Consider the following 21,120-nt stretch of genomic DNA (forward strand, 5'->3'; position numbering starts at 1 on the left):
AAAATAGAAATACTCACAATAAAGATTCAAAAACATACATGTATAATACATCAAAATAAAGCTCAACTTCGTGTTAATCCAACCAGTGTCAGATTTCAAGAAGGCTTTATGACGAAAGCAAACCATGCAATTATCTGAGGACACACCAACACATGAAAATCATATTTCAACCAGCCAGGCGCTACACAAAACTTAGAAATAACGATATAATTCATGCCTTACCTTTGAAGATCTTCTTATGTTGGCAGGCCAAAATGTCCCAGAAACATCACAAATGGTCCTTTTGTTCGATAATGTCCTTTGTTATATCCCCAAAATGTCAATTTATTTGGCATGTTTGATTCAGAAAATACACTGGTTCCAACTCGCCCAACATGACTACAAATGATCTAATAAGTTGCCTGTAAACTTAGTCCAAACAATTTCAAACAACTTACCGAATCCAACCATAGGTATTACAAAATGTAAATAAGCGATACATTTTAAGACGGAATATATTGTGTTCAATAGCGGATAAAATCAATGTGGAGCGAGCTTCAGGTCACGCGCCCCAAACAAAAGAGTCCACTTGGCCCGAGTCCCAGAAAGGAAAGGGCTACTTCTTCATTTCTCAAAGGAATCAAAGACTGTTGACATCTAGTGGAAGCCATAGGAACTGCAAGCATATTTCTATTAAAACGGGCTTGCCATAGAAACCTAATGGAAAACAGATTGACCTCAATAACAAGAAAATCCCTGGATGGATTGTGCTCGGGGTTTCGCCTGTCACATCAGTTCTGTCATACTCACAGACATGATTCAAACGGTTTTAGAAACTTCAGAGTGTGTTCTATCCAGATCTACTATACAGTATATATAATATACACATCCTAGGTTCTGGGCAGGCAGTTTACTTTGGGCATGCTTTTCATCGGGACGTGAAAATACCGCTCCCAAGCCCAGAGGTTTTAACCTGTTCTCAATTTTCAACAAATAAGTTTTATATTTAAGATGGTTGGTTATTATGTTTTGTGCCCTGGTCCGATAAGAACTCTTTGTCACTTATCCAAAGGTTTTGTGACAAAAACTAATTCTTACGTTTAATAAATGTATCGATAGTGTGTGTGGTAGGTTTACAATGATGGTAAAAAAACAAACATTTGAGAGTGCGCTGACCCTGGTGCTAGAGGGGATATGCAGCTGGAGGTTGAATGTTTGAAGGTGTATGGGACCATAATAAGTTTGTGAACCACTGCTCTAGGGCAACAGTGTCTTGATGGAATTTGTATTTGTTGTCCTGACAACTGGACCTTTTTTGGAACACCATCATTATAGTCTTACAGAGATTTACTGTCAGGGCCCAGGTCTGTCAGGGCACAGGTTTGTCAAGGCCCAGGTCTGTCAAGGCCCAGGTCTGTCAGGGCCCAGATCTGACAGAATCTGTGCAGAAGATCTAGGTGCTGCTGTAGGCCCTCCTTGGTTGGAGACAGATGCACCAGATCATCAGCAAACAGTAAACATTTGACTTCAGATTCTAGTCGGGTGAGGCTGGGTGCTGCAGACTGTTCTAGTGCCCTCGCCAATTCGTTGATATATATGTTGAAAAGGGTGGGGCTTAGTAGGTAAGCAGCTTGTTTTGAAGAAATCTACTGTGGGAGCAATTATTAGGAAATGGAAGACATACAAGACCACTGATAATCTCCCTCAATCTGGGGCTCCACGCAAGATCTTACCCCGTGGGGTCAAAATTATCACAAGAACGGTGAGCAAAAATCCCAGAACCACACGGGGGGACCTAGTGAATGACCTGCAGAGATGGGACCAAAGTAACAAAGCCTACCATCAGTAACACACTACGCCGCCAGGGACTCAAATCCTGCAGTGCCAGACTTGTCCCCTGCTTAAGCCAGTACATGTCCAGAACCGTCTGAAGTTTGCTAGAGAGATTTTGGATGATCCAGAAGAAGATTGGGAGAATGTCATATGGTCAGATGAAACCAAAATATTAACTTTTTGGTAAAAACTCAACTAGTCGTGTTTGGAGGACAAAGAATGCTGAGTTGCATCCAAAGAACACCATACCTACTGTAAAGCATGGGGGTGGAAACATCATGCTTTGGGGCTGTTTTTCTGCAAAGGGACCATGACGACTGATCCGTGTAAAGGAAAGAATGAATGGGGCCATGTATTGTGAGATTTTGAGTGAAAACCTCCTTCCATCAGCAAGGGCATTGAAGATGAAACATGGCTGGGTCTTTCAGCATGACAATGATCCCAAATACACCGCCCGGGCAATGAAGGAGTGGCTTCGTAAGAAGCATTTCAAGGTCCTGGAGTGGCCTAGCCAGTCTCCAGATCTCAACCCCATAGAAAATCTTTGGAGGGAGTTGAAAGTCCGTGTTGCCCAGCAACAGCCCCAAAACATCACTGCTCTAGAGGAGATCTGCATGGAGGAATGGGCCAAAATACCAGCAACAGTGTGTGAAAACCTTGTGAAGACTTACAGAAAACGTTTGACCTCTGTCATTGCCAACAAAGGGTATATAACAAAGTATGGAGATAAACTTTTGTTATTGATCAAATACTTATTTTCCACCATAATTTGCAAATAAATTCATTAAAAATCCTACAATATGATTTCTGGATTTTTTTCTCTCATTTTGTCTGTCATAGTTTAAGTGTACGTATGATGAAAATTACAGGCTTCTCTCATCTTTTTAAGTGAGAGAACTTGCACAATTGGTGGCTGACTAAATACTTTTTTTGCCCCACTGTATATGTTGAAGAGGGTGGCGCTTAAGCTGCATCCCTGTCTCACCCCACGGCCACGTGGAAAGAAACGTGTGTTTTTTTGTCAATTTTAACCGCACACTTGTTGTTTGTGTACAAATCTTGTGTACAAATCTTTGAAGGTAAAGATAACTGAACTAAATGACTATCGCCCCGTAGCACTCACTTCTGTCATCATGAAGTGCTTTGAGAGACCCAGACAGGTCCACAGACGATGCAATCGCCATGACACTGCATACTGCCCTATCCCATCTGGACAAGAGGAATACCTATGTAAGAATGCTGTTCATTGTCTACAGCTCAGCATTCAACACCATAGTACCCTCCAAGCTCATCATAAAGCTTAAGTCCCAGGGTCTCAACCCCGCCCTGTGCATCTGGGTCCTGGACTTTCTGACGGGCCGCCCCCAGGTGGTGAGGGTAGGTAACAACATCTCCACCCCGCTGATCCTCAACACTGAGGCCCCACATGGGTGCGTGCTCAGCCCTCTCCTGTACTCCCTGTTCACCCACGACTGCGTGGCCATGCACGCCGCCAACTCAATCATCAAGTTTGCAGACAACACTACAGTAGTAGGCTTGATTACTATCAATGACGAGACAGCATACATGGAGGAGGTGAGGGCACTTGGAGTGTGGTGTCAGGAAAACAGCCTCTCACTCAACGTCAGCAAAACAAAGGAGATGATCATGGACTTCAGGAAACAGCAGAGGGAGCACCCCCCCTATCCACATCAACGGGACAGTAGTGGAGAAGGTGGAAAGTTTTAAGTTCCTCGGCGTACACATCCCATCAAGGACAAACTGAAATGGTCCACCCACACAGACAGCATGGTGAAGAAGGTGCAACAGAGCCTCTTCAACCTCCGGAGGCTGAATATATTTGGCTTGTCACCTAAAACCCTCACAAAATGTTACAGATGTACAATTCAGAGCATCCTGTCAGGCTGTATCACCGCCTGGTATTGCAACTACACAGTCCTCAACCGTAAGGCTCTCCAGAGGGTAGTGAGGTCTGCACAACGCATCACCAGGGGGCAAACTACCTGCCCTCCAGGCCACCTACAGCACCCGATGTTACAGGAAGGACAAAAAGATCATGAAGGACAACAATCACCCGAGCCTCTGCCTGTTCACCCCGCTATCATCCAGAAGGTGAGGTCAGTACAGGTGCATCAAAGCTGGTACCGAGAGACTGAAAAACAGCTTCTATCTCAAGGCCATCAGACTGTTAAACAGCCACCACTAACATTGAGTGGCTCCTTCCAACATGCTGACTCAAATCTCTGGCCACTTTAATAAATGAACTTAATCAAGCAATCACTAGTCACTTTTCATCTAATATGCATATACTGTATTTCATACCATCTACTGCATCTTGCCTATGCCGTTTGGCCAGCGCTCATCCATATATTTAAATGTACATATTCTTATTCATCCCTTTACATTTGTGTATATAAGGTAGTTGTAGTGAATTTGTTAGATTACTTGTTAGATATTACTGCATAGTCAGAACTAGAAGAACAAGCATTTCGCTACACTCAAATTAACATCTGCTAACCATGTGTGACAAAGACAATTTGATTTGATTTACATGGATTTTATCATGTTATATGTTTTTTCTCAACACCGCTTTCCATCAATTTGTATAGCAGACCCTTGTGCCAAATATAGTCAAAAGCTTTTTTGAAATCAAAAAAGCATGAGAAGACTTTGCCTTTGTTTTGGTTTGTTTGTCAATAAGTGTGTGCAGGGTGAATACGTGGTCTGTCGTATGGTATTTCGGTAAAAACACAATTTGACATTTGCTCAGTACATTGTTTTCACTGAGGAAATATACGAGTTGACTCAGATCCCACTGTAGTTATTGGGGTGAAATTTGCCTCCACTTTTGTGGATTGGGGTGATCAGTCTTTGGTTCCAAATTTTGGGGAAGATGCTGAAGATGATGTAAAACCTTTAAATATAGCCAATTGGAATTTGTGGTCTGTGTATATTGTCTCTGTCGCTCTCTGTCTCTCTAGATATTATTCAACAACACCACTAGCAGTACAGCAGTTGGCTCTTTTCGTCTATATCAACCTTGTCACACACTGTGGGAGGGATTAAAATAGACACTGTGTGTTGTGTGTGTGTGTTGTGTGTGTGTGTGTGTGCCAACCATCTAATCCAGGTCTCCTCCCTCATCCTCTTATCTCCTCTCTCCTCCTCATGCTCTTGAACTTGAGGCATCTCTCCCGCTCTCTCTCTCTCTCATTCTCTCTCTCTCTCTCTAATTATACAAATTATTACGAATCTCATCTATTTCTACAACTTATTTTCTTCTAATCGGATTTAACCCTAACCGTACAACCAAAAAGTTATTTTTTAATTAATTTTCATGATATAGCCAATTGTGACTATGTGGTTGTGGTAACCATTGACAACTCTCTCTCACCATTAAGCTGTGATGTTCTACAATATTCCTGGCATTTTAAATTATAATGGTATGCACAGTTATCTTCTTCCTACGAAGCATTTTCCAGGCAGCTACATTATGCAATGTTGCACGACAGAAGACATCAATTAAAGAAGCAAGCAGCAATTCAACACAAAAAGCTCTGCATTTTGACAGTCAGCAACAGTCGGCCAACCAGACAGTTAGCCTAGCCAGCCAGTAAACCAGACATTCAATCAGGGCAATCAGGGCAGCCAGGCAGTCAGTCAGAGTCAGTCGGTCAAACATTTAGTCAGTCAGGCAGTCATTCAGTTAGTCAGTCACAGTCAGTCAGTCTGCCGCCTGTTTTTCAACAGAGCTGAGTGGACCGGCTGTGGGGGTATAATGACTGACACATTGGACCAGCTGTGGGGGTATAATGACTGACACATTGGACCGGCTGTGGGGGTATAATGACTGACACATTGGACCAGCTGTGGGGGTATAATGACTGACACATTGGACCGGCTGTGGGGGTATAATGACTGACACATTGGACCAGCTGTGGGGGTATAATGACTGACACATTGGACCAGCTGTGGGGGTATACTGGCTGACACATTGGACCAGCTGTGGGGGTATAATGGCTGACACATTGGACCGGCTGTGGGGGTATACTGGCTGACACATTGGACCGGCTGTGGGGGTATACTGGCTGACACATTGGACCAGCTGTGGGGGTATAATGGCTGACACATTGGACCGGCTGTGGGGGTATAATGACTGACACATTGGACCAGCTGTGGGGGTATAATGGCTGACACATTGGACCAGCTGTGGGGGTATAATGGCTGACACATTGGACCGGCTGTGGGGGTATAATGACTGACACGTGTGTCAGTTGGAGCTAATGATGAGTATGACAACAGTGTATATATGTGTGTGTGTGTCTGTGTGTGTGTGTGTGTGTGTGTGTGTGTGTGTGTGTGTGTGTGTGTGTGTGTGTGTGTGTGTGTGTGTGTGTGTGTGTGTGTGTGTGTGTGTGTGTGTGTGTGTGTGTGTGTGTGTGTGTGTGTATGTATGTATGTATGTGTGTGTGTCGGTTCTTCCATCCTTGTTGGGACCTCAAATCCCACAAAAAGTCCCCACAAGGATAGTAAAACAAGGAATATTCACACTCGTGTGAATGATGTGCAATGAGTATGATTTTAACAGAATGCTCATCAATCCAGCCTGATAAACGTATCAAAGGCTTGATGATGAGAGGTTGTAAGTGCTGGGCTAAAACAAACACCTGCACAGCCTGGCTGTGGATCTCTCCAGGACCAGAAGAACCCTCCACATCAGGGAGTCAAACCAGTGTGGTGACATTGATGGTTTCTCGGAACTGATGGAAGCCAAAGGTTAGGAGAATTAACGCAGAAGGTTAGGATAATTAACGCAGAAGGTTAGGAGAATTAACTCAGAAGGTTAGGAGAATTAACACAGAAGGTTAGGAGAATTAACTCAGAAGGTTAGGAGAATTAACACAGAAGGTTAGGAGAATTAACGCAGAAGGTTAGGAGAATTAACACAGAAGGTTAGGAGAATTAACGCAGAAGGTTAGGAGAATTAACTCAGAAGGTTAGGAGAATTAACGCAGAAGGTTAGGAGAATTAACGCAGAAGGTTAGGAGAATTAACGCAGAAGGTTAGGAGAATTAACGCAGAAGGTTAGGAGAATTAACGCAGAAGGTTAGGAGAATTAACGCAGAAGGTTAGGAGAATTAACGCAGAAGGTTAGGAGAATTAACGCAGAAGGTTAGGAGAATTAACACGGAAGGTTAGGAGAATTAACGCAGAAGGTTAGGATAATTAACGCAGAAGGTTAGGAGAATTAACACAGAAGGTTAGGAGAATTCATGTAAAAGTTTAGAATATTTAACATAGCAGGGTATGAGAATTAACACTGCAGTTTAGGAAAAATAACATAGCAGGGTAGGAGAATTTACTGAAAGGCTACCATTCACAGTAGTGCACTAAAGAGGGAAAAGGTTACCATTCACAGTAGTGCACTAAAGAGGGAAAAGGTTCCCATTCACAGTCGTGCACTAAAGAGGGAAAAGGTTACCATTCACAGTAGTGCACTAAAGAGGGAAAAGGTTACCATTCACAGTAGTGCACTAAAGAGGGAAAAGGTTCCCATTCACAGTAGTGCACTAAAGAGGGAAAAGGTTCCCATTCACAGTAGTGCACTAAAGAGGGAAAAGGTTACCATTCACAGTAGTGCACTAAAGAGGGAAAAGGTTACCATTCATAGTAGTGCACTAAAGAGGGAAAAGGTTACCATTCACAGTAGTGCACTAAAGAGGGAAAAGGTTACCATTCACAGTAGTGCACTAAAGTGGGAAAAGGTTACCATTCGGGATGCAACCCAGAGAGTTTGGATCTTATTTGACAGGGTACAAAAATCATTTAACAAATCCACTCCACACTAGTTACAGATGTAGGATCTTAATTTGAACTCTCTTTTGTTGCTGAAAATGTTCCTGCACAATCGGGAAATGCAAACATGTTGTGTATATGAGTTTTAAAAAGTCTTCCAAAGTTTGTAATTTCCACTTTGAAATGTCAGACTTGATTTGCCATAACGAAAAATGTATCAGCCCTTAGAAATGTCCACGAATTATAATCCACATAATAATTCACATGTCCTGTTGCTGCCGTATTATTTTCCTTCGTAGCAAACTGGCTCAAATTAATATCCTACATCTGTAGGTAGGGTTCACTCTGTCCGTGTGCTGTTGATTTTGGCACAGCGCAGCGCACAGAGAGAGACGCCCACAGACGCTCAAAGCTAACGCACTGAATGCGCAGATAGGGACCAATTTGTGTCAGTCTCGTTCTGTGAAGATCAGACCAGAGCAGCAGCGGTGCAGACGCGGTAGCAGTAGAAGAAGGAGTAGCATACTATAAGGAAGGAAAAGGACTAGATAGCCACACAGCTCTCTCTGAAGAAGGTGGCATTGCCTTCCTTTCTCCTCCGCCTCCTGGAATCCAGATATGAAGTGAAGGTTCAAATGTTCTGAGCTTCTGTCAAACATCGGGAGTTCGGTTGGTCCATTCACAGGTAGACTAGTATCAACAAACCGATACAGACAACGCGAAAACGCACATTTTTGTTGTTTTTTGTAGTTGTTGTTGTTGTACTGAAAGCAAAGCCGGAGGATTCGAGAACGGAGTGATATCGTCCAGAATCTCTCTCCCATCTACAACCGTTGAGATGAATACCAACGACGCGAAGGAGTATCTCACCAGGCGAGAGATACCTCAACTGTTTGAGGTGAGATCAACTGAATGGGCTTTGGTTTTGCGGGATTCAGTTACAATACTTTTATCGATGGCAGTATTACAGATTAATTAGGGTATTGTCCTTTAGTGTTTGAAAAAAAAGCTTCGTTTAAGTCGTTCACATTAGGCTAAGTGGTTTTTAGTAAATGGATAAATGAGACAGTATTTGGAGCCTAAATGATAGCTACAGTAGCCGTACCATATAAATAAGTGCATACTGCATATATCCAAATCCATCTTTTTGTTTCAGTTCAGGATCAATCAGAGTGTAGCGTTTGAAAGGTTTCATATCACGTTTGAAATGGTCGAATCTAATCCAATATAACCAATGACAATATAGGTTTTATTCATGTTTATTTTCAGCCAGATAATGTTATTAATTAAGAAGACAACTGACTGATGCAGTAACTAAATTAATACATACGTACATCAGGTTGGGTAACCAATTCAAGTCATGGTGTGAAATTAATGTTTACAACTCTCAGGCAGAGAGATAGAGACCCACCACAAATATTCTTACATATTCAAGACATTCTGCATAGTTTGTCCTATTTCAGTGTGTTTCAATGATTAATATATATTTCCTAACTAACCAGACACATTCTTAACCTTTGAATAGATAGGTCAATGCTTAAAAAAAAAAGTTCATTTAGTTAATTGTATATTCATTATTTTTTTAGTAGTATAGTTAACACAGTGGAGGTTTTACCAAGCATTTGAGTCATTTTCCTGATCAAAAATATTATTATAAAAAATATATATATTTTGTAACCCATAAATCAATGAACCATCCTGTAAATCTTTGGCCCCACCCCCAGTCCATTGTGTTGGGTTGGAAAATACAACTGTAAATCAATGGGCTGACTGTAGCTGCCCAAAGTGCACCCTATTCCCTACATAGTGCACTACTTTTGACCAGGACCAATAGGCTAGATGTAACACTTATGTAGGGCGCCGTTTGGGACGGAGAAGAAGAGGGTGGATGCTTAGTTTGAAAGCGTGTCTTTAGTCTCGGGGGGGGGGGGGGGGAAGCATTGTTTAAGAACCTGCAGTGTTAAAGGATGACAGACACACAAGCAATCACAAACATAAACACAAACATACTTAAGTGGTATTTCTCTCTACATGGGTGAAAAGAAAAGTCTCACACAAAGGGATTCCTTCGTTTGTGTTTTTACTAGAGAACAGTACAGTCAACATAGATAGAAGTCCTGGGTCTTGGATGTCACTTTCCATCAACTGTAATAAGTTAACCCAGGCTGGGATACTTGGGTAATTCCCTACAATCGTAACGGAGTGTTGTGCTGATCTAACACACCTGTGAAAACACAGTGCAGAAATGTACAATGCTCTACGATTACGTTTCAAGTCTTAAAAGAATGTAATAACATCAACATGTATGTATCTGTTAGGGTTAGAAGAGGTTAGGGTCAGGGTTAAGGGGTCAGGGTTAAGGGGTCAGGGTTAAGGTTCAGGTTTAGGGTTATGTATCGGTCTCTCTCATTGTGTTGTTTTCTCCAGAGCCTGTTGACAGGGTTCATGTTCTCTAAGCCTCTAGTGGTCTGTGGTTAGTGTTAGGGTTAAGACTGGTTCGGGTTAGAGGTCAGGGTCTGGGTTAGGGTTAAGACTGGTTAGGGTTAGAGGTCAGGGTCTGGGTTAGGGTTAAGACTGGTTAGGGTTAGAGGTCAGGGTCTGGGTTAGGGTTAAGACTAGTTAGGGTCAGAGGTCAGGGTCTGGGGTTAGGGTTAAGACTGGTTAGGGTTAGAGGTCAGGGTCTGGGGTTAGGGTTAAGACTGGTTGGTTAGGGTTAGAGGTCAGGGTCTGGGGTTAGGGTTAAGATTGGTTAGGGTTAGAGGTCAGGGTCTGGGGTTAGGGTTAAGACTGGTTAGGGTTAGAGGTCAGGGTCTGGGTTAGGGTTAAGACTGGTTAGGGTTAGAGGTCAGGGTCTGGGTTAGGGTTAAAACTGGTTAGGGTTAAGGCTAGTTAGGGTTAAGACTAGTAAGGGTTAGGGTTAAGAGTAGTTAGGGTTAAGACTAGTTAGGGTTAGGGTTAAGACTAGTTAGGGTTAGGGTTAAGACTGGTTAGGGTTAAGACTGGTTAGGGTTAAGACTGGTTAGGGTTAAGACTGGTTAGGGTTAAGACTAGTTCGGGTTAATGACTAGTTAGGGTGCAGGGTTAAGACTGGTTAGGGTTAAGACTGGTTAGGGTTAAGACTGGTTAGGGTTAAGACTAGTTAGGGTTAGGATTAGGGTTAAGAGTAGTTAGGGTTAAGACTAGTTAGGGTTAGGGTTAAGACTGGTTAGGGTTAAGACTGGTTAGGGTTAAGACTAGTTAGGGTTAGGGCTAAGACTGGTTAGGGTTAAGACTGGTTAGGGTTAGGGTTAAGACTAGTTAGGGTTAAGACTAGTTAGGGTTAAGACTGGTTAGGGTTAGGGTTAAGACTGGTTAGGGTTAAGACTAGTTAGGGTTAAGACTAGTTAGGGTTAGGGTTAAGACTGGTTAGGGTTAAGACTGGTTAGGGTTAGGGTTAAGACTAGTTAGGGTTAGAGGTCAGGGTCTGGGGTTAGGGTTAAGACTGGATAGGGTTAGAGGTCAGGGTCTGGGTTAGGGTTAAGACTGGTTAGGGTTAGAGGTCTGGGTTAGGGTTAAGACTCGTTAGGGTTAGAGGTCAGGGTCTGGGGTTAGGGTTAAGACTGGTTAGGGTTAGAGGTTAGGGTCTGGGTTAGGGTTAAGACTAGTTAGGGTTAGAGGTCAGGGTCTGGGTTAGGGTTAAGACTGGTTAGGGTTAGAGGTCTTGGTTAGGGTTAAGACTGGTTAGATGTCACGGCCTGGGTTAGGGTTAAGACTAGTTAGAGGTCAGGGTCTGGGTTAAGACTGGTTAGGGTTAGAGGTCATGGTCTGGGGTTAGGGTTAAGACTGGTTAGGGTTAGAGGTCTGGGTTAGGGTTAAGACTGGTTAGGATTAGAGGTCATAGTCTGGGGTTAGGGTTAAGACTGGTTAGGGTCAGAGGTCAGGGTCTGGGGTTAGGGTTAAGACTGGTTAGGGTTAAGACTGGTTAGGGTTAGAGGTCAGGGTATGGGGTTAGGGTTAGAGGTCAGGGTCTGGGTTAAGACTGGTTAGGGTTAGAGTTCAGGGTCTGGGGTCAAGGTTAGGGTTATGTATCTGTCTCTCTCATTGGGTTGTTGTTATTATTGTTGTTGATGTTGTATTTGTCTTCTCCAGAGCCTGTTGACAGGGTTGATGTACTATAAACCAGAGGACCCTATAGACTACCTGGAGGTGTGTCTAAAGAAGGTGAGGGAACTCGGGGGACCAGACAGGGTCCGGTGGGACACATTCGTCGGCCAGGAGAAGAAGTCCCTTCCCCCTCAACGGAGGACAGTCACGTAGGTCCTTCTTCAGAAACGGTGAGTTGTGTGTGTGTTCTGCCACACAAGGACTGAGTAGTGAGAGGGCTGAGGAGGCTCTTTTTTTAAAATGAGTCCTTCCTTGATTCCTTGAATCCTCTCTCCTTCCCAAACCGTATTGGAGGAGAAGATCCCCATTTCCTCCTAACCATTTAGAGGAAACAGAGGCATGGAGAGAGGACATGAGGAATGGACGAAAGACAGAGTGAGTGTCGAGGTTACTCCTGGAAAACATTGAGATCAGGAGCTCTAAAAGACAAGATGTCGTGTCTGTCCACCCATTCTAACCTGGGGGTAGTGCCATTGTAGCAGCTGGATAGATAGTACATTATTAGCAGAGATAACTTACTGTAACTGTCCAATGGAAATGTTATGTTCTGCGTTTATTCCAACACCTCCGGAAGAGACACAGACTCGCACAGAGGTTGGAGCAGAGGGCAGCTATTGTAGTGTAGCGGTGCTCCAGTATAGGGGTCAAAGGCACAGGGATAGTTAGGAGTGGCTGGGCAGGGTTTCCCTGTAGATAAGATTGTCTCAAAACCTCAAGGTCAGTATCCCTTCTGAATGAGACGCTAAAGATGTCTGTCTACCCTGTTGTAAGGTTATTGTTGCAGCTGAATAGTACAATAGATACAGGTGAAGTCGGAAGTTTACTCTTTAGCCAAATACATTTAAACTCAAGTTTTGACACAATTCCTGACATTTAATCCGTGTAAAATAAAATCCCTGTCTCAGGTCAGTTAGGATCACCACTCGTCATGATCGTCATAATAAGTACAGCGTTCCACATCTTTCATTTACTAAGTGAAACTCACAGCAAAACAAAGCAATAATCTCAAAACGAAACGTGAAGCTAAACAATAGAGCTAACAGGCAACTTATCCATAGTCAAGATTTATTTAAGCTTGCATTTCTTTTCATCGCATTCCCAGTGGGTCAGAAGTTTACGTACACACAGTTATTATTTGGTAGCCTTTAAATTATTATTATTATTTTTTCTCCCCAATTTTTTCTATCCAATTGTTAGTAGTTACTATCTTATCTCATCGCTACAACAGGCTCGGGAGAGACGAAGGTTGAAAGTCATGCGTCCTCCGATACACAACCCAACCAAGCCGCACTGCTTCTTAACACAGCGCCATCCAACCCGGAAGCCAGCCGCACCAATGTGTCAGAGGAAACACCGTGCACCTGGCAACCTTGGTTGCTGGTGTGCGATGAGACAAGGACATCCCTACCGGCCAAGCCCTCCCTAACCCGGACGACGCTGGGCCAATTGTGCCTCGCCACACGGACCTCCCGGTTGCGGCCGGTTACGACAGAGCCTGGGCGGGAACCCAGAGTCTCTGATGGCACAGCTGGCACTGCAGTACAGCGCCCTTGACCACTGCACCACTCGGGAGGCCCCTCCCTTAAATTGTTTAACTTGGGTCAAACGTTTCGGTAGCATTCCACAAGCTTCCCACAATAGGTTTGGTGAATTTTGGCCCATTCCTCCTGACAGAGCTGGTGTAACTGAGTCACATTTGTAGGCCTCCTTGCTCACACACGCTTTTTCAGTTCTGCCAACAAATTTTCTATGGGATTGAGGTCAGGGCTTTGTGATGGCCACTCCAATACCTTGACTTTGTTGTTCTTAAGTCATTTTGCCACAACTTTGGAAGTATGCTTGGGGTCATTGTCCATTTGGAAGATCTAAGTTGCGACCAAGCTTTAAATTTCTGACTGATATCTTGAGATGTTGCTTCAATATACCCATATAATTTTCCATCCTCATGATATCATCTATTTTGTGAAGTGCACCAGTCCTCCTGCAGCAAAGCACCCCCACAACATGACACCAAAGTACGTTCATCTCTAGGAGACAGAACGCCTCTCCTTCCTGAGCGGTATGACGGCTGCGTGGTCCCATGGTGTTTATACTTGTGTACTATTGTTTGTACAGATGAACGTGCTACCTTCAGGCGTTTGGAAATTGCTCCCAAGGATGAACCAGACTTGTGGAGGTCTACAATTTTTCTTGTGGATGTCTTGGCTGATTTCTTTAGATTTTCCCATGATGTCAAGCAAAGAGGCACTGAGTTTGAAGGTAGGCCTTGAAATACATCCACAGGTACACCTCCAGTTGAAAAACAAGTTTTAATGACTCCAACCTAAGTGTATGTACTGTTAAAGTCGGAAGTGTGTACATACACTTAGCTTGGAGTCATTAAAACTCGTAGTGCACTATATAGGGAATAGGGCCCTGGTCTAATGTAGTACACTATATAGGGAATAGGGCTCTGGTCTATAGTAGTGCACTATATAGGGAATAGGGCCCTGGTCTAATGTAGTACACTATATAGGGAATAGGGCTCTGGTCTATAGTAATGCACTATATAGGGAATAGGGCCCTGGTCTAAAGTAGTACACTATATAGGGAATAGGGCCCTGGTCTAAAGTAGTGCACTATATAGGGAATAGGGCCCTGGTCTAAAGTAGTACACTATATAGGGAATAGGGCCCTGGTCTAAAGTAGTGCACTATATAGGGAATAGGGCCCTGGTCTAATGTAGTACACTATATAGGGAATAGGGCTCTGGTCTATAGTAGTGCACTATATAGGGAATAGGGGCCTGGTCTAATGTAGTACACTATATAGGGAATAGGGCTCTGGTCTATAGTAATGCACTATATAGGGAATAGGGCCCTGGTCTAAAGTAGTACACTATATAGGGTATAGGGCTCTGGTCTAATGTAGTACACTATATAGGGAATAGGGCTCTGGTCTATAGTAATGCACTATATAGGGAATAGGGCCCTGGTCTAATGTAGTACACTATATAGGGAATAGGGCCCTGGTCTAATCTAGTACACTATATAGGGAATAGGGCCCTGGTCTAATGTAGTACACTATATAGGGAATAGGGGCCTGGTCTAATTTTATACACTATATAGGGAATAGGGCCCTGGTCTAATGTAGTACACTATATAGGGAATAGGGCCCTGGTCTAATGTAGTACACTATATAGGGAATAGGGCCCTGGTCTAATGTAGTACACTATATAGGGAATAGGGCCCTGGTCTAATGTAGTACACTATATAGGGAATAGGGCCCTGGTCTAATGTAGTACACTATATAGGGAATAGGGCTCTGGTCTATAGTAATGCACTATATAGGGAATAGGGCCCTGGTCTATAGTAGTACACTATATTGGGAATAGGGCTCTGGTCTATAGTAGTGCACTATATAGGGAATAGGGCTCTGGTCTAATGTAGTGTACTATATAGGGAATAGGGCTCTGGTCTAATGTAGTGTACTATATAGGGAATAGGGATCTGGTCGAATGTAGTGTACTATATAGGGAATAGGGCTCTGGTCTAATGCAGTGTACTATATAGGGAATAGGGCTCTGGTCTATAGTAGTACACTATATAGGGAATAGGGCTCTGGTCTATAGTAATGCACTATATAGGGAATAGGGCTCTGGTCTATAGTAGTACACTATATAGGGAATAGGGCTCTGGTCTATAGTAGTGCACTATATAGGGAATAGGGCCCTGGTCTAAAGTAGTACACTATATAGGGAATAGGGCCCTGGTCTAAAGTAGTGCACTATATAGGGAATAGGGCCCTGGTCTAAAGTAGTACACTATATAGGGAATAGGGCCCTGGTCTAAAGTAGTGCACTATATAGGGAATAGGGCCCTGGTCTAATGTAGTACACTATATAGGGAACAGGGCTCTGGTCTATAGTAGTGCACTATATAGGGAATAGGGGCCTGGTCTAATGTAGTACACTATATAGGGAATAGGGCTCTGGTCTATAGTAATGCACTATATAGGGAATAGGGCCCTGGTCTAAAGTAGTACACTATATAGGGAATAGGGCTCTGGTCTATAGTAGTGCACTATATAGGGAATAGGGCTCTGGTCTAAAGTAGGGCACTATATAGGGAATAGGGCTCTGGTCTATAGTAGTGCACTATATAGGGAACAGGGCTCTGGTCTATAGTAGTGCACTATATAGGGAATAGGGCTCTGGTCTGTAGTAGTGTACTATATAGGGAATAGGGCTCTGGTCTATAGTAGTGTACTATATAGGGAATAGGGCTCTGGTCTGTAGTAGTGTACTATATAGGGAATAGGGCTCTGGTCTATAGTAGTGTACTATATAGGGAATAGGGCTCTGGTCTAAAGTAGGGCACTATATAGGGAATAGGGCTCTGGTCTATAGTAGTGCACTATATAGGGAACAGGGCTCTGGTCTATAGTAGTGTACTATATAGGGAATAGGGCTCTGGTCTGTAGTAGTGTACTATATAGGGAATAGGGCTCTGGTCTATAGTAGTGTACTATATAGGGAATAGGGCTCTGGTCTGTAGTAGTGTACTATATAGGGAATAGGGCTCTGGTCTATAGTAGTGTACTATATAGGGAATAGGGCTCTGGTCTATAGTAGTGTACTATATAGGGAATAGGGCTCTGGTCTGTAGTAGTGTACTATATAGGGAATAGGGCTCTGGTCTAATGTAGTGCACTATATAGGGAATAGGGCTCTGGTCTGTAGTAGTGCACTAAATAGGGAATAGGGCTCTGGCCTGTAGTAGTAGGGAATAGGGTGGCATTAGGGATGCAGTCAGAGCCAGTCGTTGTGGAACATGTTTCAGCACGCCCTCGGGTACAGATAGATAGGGAAACAGATGCAAAGTGTCTGGAAAGAGAAATTGGTCGTTTGATGTTGAGTCTGAGACTTGGCACTGTGTGGCTCAGCTTGGGGTTTTCCACAATGTTTGTTCTTGCTTCGCCTGTTAAGCTGCAGTTAAACAGTTTACCAAATTTGATCCTAAAATCCTTTTCTGAAAATGTTTTTGATTGATTTTCAATTTGATTGATTGTTGCTTTATGAACACTGCCGTTCTGAAATGAAAAGGTTCAATATAAGGGATGATTCCTTGATTGGTTCAATATAAGGGATGATTCCTTGATTGGTTCAATATAAGGGATGATTCCTTGATTTGTTCAATATAAGGGATGATTCCTTGATTTGTTCAATATAAGGGATGATTCCTTGATTTGTTCAATATAAGGGATGATTCCTTGATTGGTTCAATATAAGGGATGATTCCTTGATTGATTCAATATAAGGGATGATTCCTTGATTGGTTCAATATAAGGGATGATTCCTTGATTGGTTCAATATAAGGGATGATTCCTTGATTGGTTCAATATAAGGGATGATTCCTTGATTGGTTCAATATAAGGGATGATTCCTTGATTGGTTCAATATAAGGGATGATTCCTTGATTGATTGTTCAATTGATTGAATGTGACGCTGGTCGCACAATACATAAATACATTGATTGGCTTTTAAGGTTTGTGTTTGTTTCATTTATTAAGATGACTGTCTATTGTAAAGAGACCGAGAGTTTCTGTGCTTTGCTTCCCCCCGTTACAACATTGGCCTGTTGGTCTGTCGTGGTTCCTAAATCCACAGCCAGTACAGTGTCTGTCCTTCTTAGGGCTGTATCTTATAGCATGTGACTAATTCAGCGTTGTGTTAGTTAATTCATTAGTCAATGGACTGACGTGGATCAAAGTGGTAATAGAAACATGTAAGAAACAAGCTCTTGTTGAATAACAACTTCTGGGTGTGTGTTTGTGTGTGTGTGCGTCTGTGTTTGCGTCTGTGTGCGTCTGTGTTTGTGTGTGTGTGTGCGTCTGTGTGTGCGTCTGTGTTTGTGTGTGTGTGTGTGTGTGTGTGTGTGTGTTCTTGCCTGCCTGCTCACCTGTGTGTTTTCTCCCCTCAGTGCTCCCAGACAGTCCCAACTTCCCATACCGGCGCTACGACCGCCTCCCTCCCATCAGCCAGTTCTCCATTGAGAGTGATTCAGACCTGTCGGAGACCGCTGAACTCATCGAGGAGTACGAGGTGTTCGACCCCTCCAGACCACGACCCAAAGTCATCCTCATCATCGGTAAACAACCTGACCCTCTGTTTAACCTCTAACCTTGACCATAGCACCGACCCTAGCACTGTGACCTCTAACCCTGACCCTAACCATAGCACCGACCCTAGCACTGTGACCTCTAACCCTGACCCTAACCATAGCACCGACCCTAGCACTGTGACCTCTAACCCTGACCATAACCTTTAACCTTTGGGGTGTGTGATTGTGCATGCCTGCTGCCTACAGTGTGTGTGTGTGCCAGGACATGGGCATTTCTGTCTGTGACTGTTACCTTTGCCATATGAACAAGAACTGTAGGCAAATTCCATGGCTATCAAGGATTGTGTTGGTTTTCATGGTGAGTTCTATGGATGGTTTCTCTTCCTTAAGAAGATAAGGCCGACAGGAAACAAAGGACGTTCCATTCACGCTGCTAGATACGGATCACAGCTATCCTGTCACTGATCACACCTCATGAACTTCCGCATGGACTGTATGTCCCAGTTTACAGCCTCGACTACAGAATCAATTCACCTTGACTTGCATATGGCACCCTGTTCCCTATATAGTGCACTACATTAGACCAGAGCCCTATTCCCTATATAGTGCACTACTATAGACCAGAGCCCTATTCCCTATATAGTGCACTACTATAGACCAGAGCCCTATTCCCTATATAGTACACTACTATAGACCAGAGCCCTGTTCCCTATATAGTGCACTGCTATAGACCAGAGCCCTGTTCCCTATATAGTGCACTACTATAGACCAGAGCCCTATTCCCTATATAGTACACTACTATAGACCAAAGCCCTATTCCCTATATAGTGCACTACTATAGACCAGAGCCCTGTTCCCTATATAGTGCATTACTATAGACCAGAGCCCTATTCCCTATATAGTGCACTACTATAGACCAGAGCCCTGTTCCCTATATAGTGCATTACTATAGACCAGAGCCCTATTCCCTATATAGTGCACTACTATAGACCAGAGCCCTATTCCCTATATAGTGCACTACTATAGACCAGAGCCCTATTCCCTATATAGTGCACTACTATAGACCAGAGCCCTATTCCCTATATAGTACACTACTATAGACCAAAGCCCTATTCCCTATATAGTGCACTACTATATACCAGAGCCCTGTTCCCTATATAGTGCATTACTATAGACCAGAGCCCTGTTCCCTATATAGTGCACTACTATAGACCAGAGCCCTGTTCCCTATATAGTGCATTACTATAGACCAGAGCCCTATTCCCTATATAGTGCACTACTATAGACCAGAGCCCTATTCCCTATATAGTGCACTACTATAGACCAGAGCCCTATTCCCTATATAGTACACTACTATAGACCAGAGCCCTGTTCCCTATATAGTGCACTACTATAGACCAGAGCCCTGTTCCCTATATAGTGCACTACTATAGACCAGAGCCCTATTCCCTATATAGTACACTACTATAGACCAGAGCCCTGTTCCCTATATAGTGCACAACTATAGACCAGAGTCCTGTTCCCTATATAGTGCACTACTATAGACCAGAGCCCTATTCCCTATATAGTGCACTACTATAGACCAGAGCCCTGTTCCCTATATAGTGCACTACTATAGACCAGAGCCCTATTCCCTATATAGTGCACTACTATAGACCAGAGCCCTATTCCCTATATAGTGGTACTACTATAGACCAGAGCCCTATTCCCTATATAGTGGTACTACTATAGACCAGAGCCCTATTCCCTGTATAGTGGTACTACTATAGACCAGAGCCCTATTCCCTGTATAGTGGTACTACTATAGACCAGAGCCCTATTCCCTATATAGTGGTACTACTATAGACCAGAGCCCTATTCCCTGTATAGTGGTACTACTATAGACCAGAGCCCTCTTCCCCATATAGTTTCCATGTAGGAAATTAACACATAAGAGATGTTAGATAATATAGTCTACAACAGTTAGATGATATATCATATAGTCTACAACAGTTAGATGATATATAATATAGTCTACAACAGTTAGATGATATATAATATAGTCTACAACACATAGATTATATATAATATAGTCTACAACACATAGATGATATATAATATAGTGATTGCTTGATTGTTTGATTGGCCATTGGCTGGGGAGTTGGAGGGTTAGAGGACCTTGTGGCCCTGAGGGAAAGGAGAGGGGTTGACAGTAGAAACAGATTAAAGCCTGTACGTACAGTGAGCTCCAACAGCATTGGGACAGCGACACATGATTTGTTGTTTTGGCTCTGTACTCGGATTTTAAATGACATAATGACTGTGAATGAGTGCAGCTCTCCGAGTGCAGACTGTCAGTGTATGTTCCTCCATATCGGGTGAACCGTTTATAAATTACATCACTTTTTGTGCATCGTGCCCCCATTCTAGGAGACCCAAAGTATTGGGACAAATGAACTAAATGAATGTGTATTAAAGTAGTCTAAAGTTTAGTATTCCTAGCACGCAATGACGACATCAAGCTTGTGACTCTACACATCTGTTGGGTGCATTTGCTGTTTGTTTTGTTGTGTTTCAGATGATTTTGTGCCCAATAGAAATGAATAAATAACGTATTGTGTCATTTTGGAGTCCCTTTCATTGTAGATGAGAATAGAAAGGGGAACGGGGCCACCTAGTCAGTTGTACAGCTGAATACATTCAAACGGAAGCTCTGCACTTTAACCTCATAGTCATTGTGTCATTTCAAATCAAAAGGGCTGGAGTACAGAGCCAAAACAACAACAACGATGGTCACAGTCCCAATGCTGTTGGAGCTATAGATTACTGCTAGCAGTTCATAATACCCATAATGCCCTAGGCCTCGGGCTCTGGCAGCTTTCTGAATGGCACCAAAATAAGTCAATCCTATTTCTCTATGTTCTATACCCACCTCTGGCTGTGTGGGAGAAAGGAGAGAGTGGGGGGGGGGTGAAAGAGAGAGGGAGGGAAGGTGAAAGAGAATGCGATAGGGCGGGAGAGAGAATTATTTTTTATTTTTTTAAATGTATTTCACCTTTATTTAACCAGGTAGGCTAGTTGAGAACATGTTCTCATTTGCAACTGCGATCTGACCAAGATAAAGCAAAGCAGTGCGACACAAACAACAACAACAGAGTTACACATGGAATAAACAAACATACAGTCAATTATACAATAGAAAAAGTCTATATACAGTGTGTGGAAATGAGGTAAGATAAGGGAGGTAAGGCAATAAATAGGCCATGGTGGCAAAGTAATTACAATATAG

The 21,120-nt window shown here is 43.2% G+C and overlaps 1 protein-coding gene across 1 annotated transcript in view; it reads left to right on the top strand.

Moving 5' to 3' along the window:
• The first annotated feature begins 8,082 nt into the window (after window positions 1–8,082).
• Window positions 8,083–21,120, top strand: part of LOC135558078 (adenylate kinase isoenzyme 5-like) — a 129,529-nt gene continuing 116,491 nt past the window's right edge. The window contains 4 exon segments of the mRNA XM_064991829.1: window positions 8,083–8,506; window positions 11,737–11,882; window positions 11,884–11,921; window positions 17,712–17,879. Of these exon segments, the coding sequence (XP_064847901.1) occupies window positions 8,447–8,506; window positions 11,737–11,882; window positions 11,884–11,921; window positions 17,712–17,879 (412 nt within the window). The 5' untranslated portion in view covers window positions 8,083–8,446.

This window comes from Oncorhynchus masou, chromosome 17 (genome assembly GCF_036934945.1).
Source record: "Oncorhynchus masou masou isolate Uvic2021 chromosome 17, UVic_Omas_1.1, whole genome shotgun sequence".
NCBI lineage: Eukaryota > Metazoa > Chordata > Actinopteri > Salmoniformes > Salmonidae > Oncorhynchus > Oncorhynchus masou.